The following is a 7,917-nucleotide window of genomic DNA, read 5'->3' on the forward strand; positions in this document are numbered from 1 at the left end:
GGTCTGTATCTGGGCATTTTAATTAAAGTTACTGGTCTCTTTGAGCACAGGGGCGTGTTTAGTGAGCACGGCCCCGTGTTCAGACTCTGTATCTGTAACACTTGTTGTATATTCTTATTATTTCATCATGGAAATACACATATTTTATACAAAAAGAACATATTTTTGGATTTTACAAAGTTAAGTTAATAAGTAACATAACATACTAACTTGTTTAAAAACATGACATTTAACAAAGTTTCAACAACAACATCTACGTCTAGCTTGATTAGATAATCGCGGAAGCATTCAAAATATGTGTTCGGTTATTGAATTCCATTGCTTGATCAACATCCATGACAGCCGTACCTAAGGTCAAAACCATCCAAAATATTAGTTTTGACAACATTAGAATGTACGAAATCAAGTTCCAACATGAAAATATATAAAAAATATAATAATTTTCCTGCTTTGATTCTGCCGCGTGTCGCGGGGGAATTCCTGGAACCTTTCGCGTGTCGCGACGGCTCTCGCGTATCGCGGGGGTCTAAAAGGATTCTTCCGTGTGGCGCGGGGGAACCCTTTTTCCAGCAGGTGCAGGTTTAAAACCTGCATTTTTACCCAGCTCCGGAAATTCACTATTTTCCAGCTTTAAAAAGGTCATAACTTATTGCTCGGTAGTCCGTTTTTACCGATTCTTTTTCCTATGAGTCCGTAGTAAAATCACGGATCTAACCATGTAAATTTCACATCACGGAAACCGAGATGCCAATGACTTATCCCTGATTTCCTTGTTTCGTTTACCCAACCCATTAACAAAGGTTGCATTATACCACCCCCAAAGCTTAGGGCTATTACCATGCTTCTACAATTATCGAGTATGAGCATTTGCTTCCCTCCCGAGGGTCGCTTGTGCTATAATCATCATGCTTATTTTCATGACTTTAACCATGCTTTCCGGAATCATTCAACAAGTGAATGTTCCGAACTATTATCCCTCTATAAGGGCTCATGTTTTTGACCCGGTTTACTTGTCTAATTCACTTTGTCACTTCTGTGACATAGTGAGTTTTTCCTTGTTTACAAATTTCGATATAACAACATGAAGCTTACCATAAATGATATTTAGCGAGACTATAGATTACGTACCTTCAAAGCGCACCCTTTAAGCGTGTATCACCCCCGGCTTGTCCACTTGACGACCCGGATTCTTTACCTAAAGAGTTCCATTCGCAACCAAATTTAGAACTCTTTCATACTTATTAACGGACAATATATTACTGAAATCAAATCTGCGTTTTGTCCGATTATTAACACTTTGATCTTCACTTAGGTGTTTCTACAAACACCCAGTGATCAGATTTCTAAATAATCATTACTAGGTTCTTGACATGTCATTTACATCTAAATTCACTTCAATTTAAGCAATTTACACTCTTTTATCATTCAAATTGCTGAATTTCATCATACAAATTCAGTTTTCCACTAGAATAGAAATCATAATCCTAGTGTTTGTCTAGTCTCTACAATTTCATGAATCACCTACAATGGTGACTATAAATTCTTCAAGTATCATGCAATGATTTTCACAAGAAATCATCTAGGGTTTAACCCTAGACATCATATTACTTCAGATTCATTCATGTATCACATATTTAGGCTCAATTTCAGTTTCTTCCATTTAACCTAGAATTCAAGATGAAACAAAATACCAAAATTTTACATACCTCTTGATCTCTACGATGAGGTGATCACTAATTTATGTTCAAGACTTGATTTAGAGTAGATTTGAGGCTTCAATTCAGAGATTTTATGTGAAAACTAGGGTTTGAAGAAACCTCTGGTCGCCCCTGCCTTCTGTTCGATCCAAGCACACACACCAGTGTGTGTTTGGGTGTAATTATTCACTATTTTAGTAATTAGGTTTCAAGTTTGGCAAGATTGGTCCCTAAACCTTATTTGATTTATAATCTAAGTGATTTAACTTTGTTATATGCCACCTCAAGTCTTGTATTTAACTAGGTTATAAATTCCTAGTTAATTGATTATATAATTTACAATTCTAATACAAGGTTTTATATTTTCGGGTTGTTACAGTATCTAGGTATCTAACTAAAAATATGCAACACGGCCCCGTGTTCAGTGAACACGACCCCGTGTTCAGGCTACTGTGAATGCAAACTAAACTAAAACGCAGAAAAATGTGCGCGCGTTTTAAAAAGGTTTTGAAAAACTGATTAGGCCGTCGATCTTAAGCTTTCTTAAAATCCTTGTGTCCCCGGCAGCGGCGCCAAAAACTTGATGTGCGTTAGGTGTAATATAATTTAGGTATGTATTTTAAGCCCTTTTACACTTTTTAGCCAAGTTTTAAATTTATAAAACACGATATTTACTAACACTAAACACACATATGGGCAAGTGCACCCATCGTGGACGTAGTATAGTGTTGGTAAGATACCGAGGTCGTCCAAGGACACAAGAGCTTTTAGTACCGGTTTATCCTCAACGTCTAACCAAATCAAAATGTTAGAAAAAGATTTTTAAACTAAGAAAATAAAACTAACTAAAATGCTGAAAATAAAATAAAAATAAAAACAGATAGACAAGATGAATCACTTGGATCCGACTCGTGTGTTAGTGTAACCTTTGATTATTTTTGCACTTTTGCACTTATTTAAGAGATTATCTTAGTTATTGTAGTAGGCCCCTCTTTTGAAGGCGACGTTACCCTCAACCCAGTAGTTTGAGTCAGCAAGGATACAATCCTAAAGGGTCGGATTATTGAAAGATAATTAATTAAGTTATTAATGCATAATGTGGTAGGCCCCTCTTTTGAAGGCGACGTTACCCTCAGCTAAGCAGTCTGAGTCAGCAGGGATACAGTCCTAAGTAGCTGGGTTAAAGTTTTAATAGTAGTTTAACTTATGAGGGGATCAAAGAGTTTGGACCCCCGCCATCCAATACCTTTGGGTATTGAAGGAGGTCCTACTAAATTTGACCCAGGTCCTTTGCAGGATCTATACACTTAACAATGGCAAGACTCTTACCAAACCGTTCCCTTAACCCCCGACCAGGTAGCCAACATACCTCCATATAGACCGTGGAGATATGAATGGAGAAAATCTTTTATTTTATATAGACAGTAAAATAATGCCAAGACACCACGGACAAACGATAAGGAAGAATCACCTTCAACATAAGAAACTAGTAATTAAAGTCATTAATACAAAACTAATTAAAAAGTGCAAAAGATTAAAAATAAAAAGTATTACACTAAACACTTGTCTTCACCAAGTGATGTAAGAGACTTAGGCAAACATGGCCTTTGATTGTCAAGAACTCTTACGATCAATCTTGGATCCCGAGACGACTCACACACTCTATAATGGACAATGGATGATGGTGTTATGGTGGTGGTGGGTGGTGGGTGAAGTGTGAGAGAGGTGGTGTGCCAAGAGATGAGTTGAAATGGCTCCAAACACTCCTATTTATAGGCTGAACAGAAGCTCGGGCACGGCCCCGTGTCCATCCTTGTCTCTCTCTTCATTAATTGTAATTCGCAATTACAATAAATGCGCCTGCAGGAAGTTGACCACGCCCCCATGTCCGCTGGGCACGGCCCCGTGGTGGGCAGTAGAAGCTTCTAAAGGTTTGTCTTTTCTGCTGCTACTTGGGCACGGCCCCGTGCTCGCTGAGCACGGGGCGTATTCAGTCTTCTGTTTTCTTAGTTTTGCTTGGGAAGATGCTGTTGAGGGGTCGGGCATTCCACTTTTGTTCCTTTTCTTGTATTTATGTTAGATTTAGCTGTCTTTTTGCTTCTTTTGTTAATTTGAGCTCATTTAATCCTGAAAATACAAAAGGAAGACAAAAGCACACTTTTTCCAATATTAGTACTAAAAAAGGGTTAGTTTTGTGCCACAATTTATATAATTTATATGTTGCATTTTGCGTATATCACTAATCAAATCAAAATGTTAGAAAAAGGTTTTAAACTAAGAAAATAAAACTAACTAAAATGCTGAAAAATAAAATAAAAGTAAAACAGATAGACAAGATGAATCACTTGGATCGGACTCGTGTGTAGTGTAACCATTGATTATTTTCGCACTTTTGCACTTGTTTAAGAGATTATCTTAGTTATTGTAGTAGGCCCCTCTTTTGAAGGCGACGTTACCCTCAACCCAGTAGTTTGAGTCAGCAAGGATACAATCCTAAAGGGTCGGATTATTGAAATATAATTAATTAAGTTATTAATGCATAATGTGGTAGGCCCCTCTTTTGAAGGCGATGTTACCCTCGGCTAAGTAATCTGAGTCAGCAGGGATACAGTCCTAAGTAGCTGGGTCAAAGTTTTAATAGTAGTTTAACTTATGAGGGGATCAAAGAGTTTGGACCCCCGCCATCCAATACCTTTGGGTATTGAAGGAGGTCCTACTAAATTTGACCTAGGTCCTTTGCAGGATCTATACACTGAACAATGGCAAGAATCTTACCAAACCGTTCCCTTAACCCCCGACCAGGTAGCCAACATACCTCCATATAGACCGTGGAGATATGAATGGTGAAAATCTTTTATTTTATATAGACAGTAAAATAATGCCAAGACACCATGGACAAACGATAAGGAAGAATCACCTTCAACATAAGAAACTAGTAATTAAAATCATTAATACAAAACCAATTAAAAAGTGCAAAAGATTAAAAATAAAAAGTATTACACTAAACACTTGTCTTCACCAAGTGATGTAAGAGACTTAGGCAAACATGGCCTTTGATTTTCAAGAACTCTTACGATCAATCTTGGATCCCGAGACGACTCACACACTCTATGATGGACAATGGATGATGGTGGTGGATGATGGTGGGTGGTGAGTGAAGTGTGAGAGAGGTGGTGTGCCAAGGGATGAGTTGCAAGAGCTCCAAACACTCCTATTTATATGCTGAACAGAAGCTCGGGCACGGCCCCATGCCCGCTGGGCACGGCCCCGTGTCCATCTGACACTCTCTCTCTTCATTAATTGTAACTCACAATTACAATAAATGCGTCTGCAGGAAGTTGACCACGCCCCCGTGTCCGCTGGGCACGGCTCCGTGGTGGGTAGTAGAAGCATCTATGGGTTTGTCTTTTCTGCTGCTTCTTGGGAACAGCCCCGTGCTCGCTGAGCACGGGGCGTGTTCAGTCTTCTGTCTTCTTTGTTTTGCTTGGGAAGATGCTGTCGGGGGGGGGGGGGGTCGGGCATATCACTTTTGTTTCCTTTCTTGTATTTATGTTATATTTTGCTGTCTTTTTGCTTCTTTTGTTATTTTGAGCTCATTTAATCCTGAAAATACAAAAGGAAGACAAAAGCACACTTTTTCCAACATTAGTACTAAAAAAGGGTTAGTTTTAAGCCACAATTGATGTAATTTATATGTAGCATTTTGTGCACATCAACTTCGCTTCTTTTGGACAACAGACTTGACATCGAGTGGTATTTTCAACTCGTGTTCAGCAATGCTTCGAGGGATACCCGTCATATCTTCCGGGCACCAAGCGAAGACATCACTATAGTGTACTAGCAGCTTTTCGAGATATGAGAGAGTTTCTCGTGAAAGGCTGGGGTTGACCCTTATCCTTTGCTCAGGGTACTTAGGGTTTATGATTAGCCTTTGCTTGTCTTCTTCACTCTTGGAACTTTCCCCTTCAACCATATAGGCCTCTTGAGTAGGTTGAAGGGTTGCAATCCCCCTCTCGGTAGGAAACTTGACAGTGCCATGACCAATAGAGACAGCCATGTAGAATGCACACTGCCCCGGCCTTCCTATGATCACGTCATAGTTTGAAGGTATATTGATAACCACAAAGGTGCGAGGTTGAACTCTCTCCATCTTTCCTTCACTGAAACGGACATCAAGGGTTAATTGCCCTAAAGGCTTGAGAGGTATGTCAGCAATACCTTTTATGGAAGTTCCTGAGGGTTGAAGCTTCGAACGTTCTTCATTACTTAGACGGTTAAAGAACTTCTCAAACATGATTTCAGTGGCTGCACCAGTATCTATGTATGCTCTGCTTATTGGTAGTGTACCCATGGTTGCTTCGACCACAAGGGGGTTTGAGAGTGGGTCTTTTTCTGTTGGAGGGAAACAAACACACTGAAGCTCCCAAGCTTCCAACCGCTGCCTTTTGTGGGGAACCCTTCCATCAAAATCCACCATGTTGACTTCCTTGCCCTTTCCTTCGGCCATCTTGTCCCTTACCCCCTTAACTAAGTGAGCAAGCTCGCGGACTTGACGGCCTCTTCGATCCTCTTTTTAAGTTGGAAGCAATCATTAGTATGGTGGCCCTTCTCTTCATGAAATTCACAAAATTGGGTGGAATTTTCATTCCTTTTGCTTTTAGGGAGAGGCCTGGGAGGTCGAAAGCTTTGCTTTACTTCCTCCGTGGCAAGAATCTCTTGAGGGGTCTTGGTGAGGGGTGTGAAGTTCATGGCCTTCTCCATGCTTGGAGGGTTTCGGCCTTCAGACCTTCGTTGTTCTGAACCCCTTTGGCGTCTGTCATAGGAATGGAAGTTCCCCTTTTTCCTAGCCGGACTGTTACCTCGCCAACTAGATCCCCTTTTTCTTTGTTCCTTTATGTCTACAGCCTCCTCTCCACTGATGTGGGCCTCGGCCCTTTCGAGAGCTTCTTCCAAGGTTTTTGGCAGGGACTTGTTGAAATCCCTAGTAAGGTACTTGGAGATAATAGCATTCATGAAACCGGCCACTCTCATCTTTTCGTCTGCCCCCATATATGTGAGACCTTCCTTCTTGTACCTTTCTATGAACTCTCGAAGGCTTTCGTCATCTCTTTGTTTTATCTGGAAGATTACTGTAGCATCTTTAACGTATCGCCTCTGCTGGGAGAAATTGGCCAGGAACCCCTTGCTAAGGTCATCGAAGCTTCGAACGCTTCGGGCAGGTAAATCATTGAACCAGATTCTGGCTGATCCAACAAGAGTTTGCATGAACATGAGACGACATTCAGCATTTGACCATTTCTCAATCCTAGCAGCACCAGTGAAGATCTGAAGGTGGTCCTCAGGATCTTCAGTCCCATCATATGTTTTGATGTGGGACGGCATCTTGATCTTTGTTTGAAAATCATAATCAGTAATTTGTTGGGAGAAACATGATAAATTGCTTGGTTTATATGGCTTGGCCAAATCCTCTTCCACTCTTGCACCTGTGTTGTTGTTGTTACTGTTGTTCCCTTGGGTGGCCAACACTTGATTAATAAAGTGTTGCCACGGGAAGCTTGCCATCATCTGGGGCATAAGGTTGAAGCCTTGAAGGCTTCCAGGTGCAGAAGGGCAGTTTACCCCCAAGGGAGTGCTCATAACGGCCCTCCGTGCCAAGGGAAGCACAGACAAAGCTTGTTCCCATGTAGTGGTTGCTGAGGGTGGAAGGCTTGCTACCGGAGATTGTAGGAGCTGGTACAAAGTCAGCTTGTGCCCCAAGGGAGCACCAGTTGCAATCGGCTGGGTAGAAAAGAGAGGAAAAGACGTTGGATCTGACCTCGTGTACAAATATGGGTTGGGATTCGGAGGAGGATTGCTGGGTCCAGCCTCATTCCTAGACGTGGTTAGTTGTGAACTTGCAAAAGGAAGAAGGGGAGGCCCAGGAGATAGTGATGGTTCTGGCTCGTCATAATCCAGACGGATCCTCACTCCCTTGTCTCGTTCTCTACTCACGTGTTGGTTGAGGAGAGGCCTCAACTCGAGAAGTTTTTAGCAACTCCTTCAGGTGTGAGGTCGATACGTGAGGGGGTGTTAGAGGCACCAACATTGGGAGATGGTACTCCGGAACGAGACGGTGTCGGCATTTGGAAAGCGAGAAACTCGGGGTATGTTGCTCCAATTGGAGTGCTTCCCGGTGTTGAGATAGAAGTTGGTATAGCCACAGGAGTTTGGCTAGTGTTCG

General features: G+C 41.4%; 1 protein-coding gene across 1 annotated transcript; it reads right to left on the reverse strand.

The window, feature by feature from the left end:
- Positions 1-6,224: 6,224 nt before the first annotated feature.
- LOC110924913 lies at positions 6,225-7,259 on the reverse strand. Its single transcript, XM_022168887.1, has 2 exons — positions 7,181-7,259; positions 6,225-7,042 (listed from the first exon to the last, which is right to left on the reverse strand). Exons 1-2 carry the CDS (start codon positions 7,257-7,259, stop codon positions 6,225-6,227), a joined length of 897 nt encoding a protein of 298 aa, XP_022024579.1.
- Between the last annotated feature and the right edge of the window lie 658 nt (positions 7,260-7,917).

This window comes from Helianthus annuus, chromosome 17 (assembly GCF_002127325.2).
Source record: "Helianthus annuus cultivar XRQ/B chromosome 17, HanXRQr2.0-SUNRISE, whole genome shotgun sequence".
Taxonomy (NCBI): domain Eukaryota; kingdom Viridiplantae; phylum Streptophyta; class Magnoliopsida; order Asterales; family Asteraceae; genus Helianthus; species Helianthus annuus.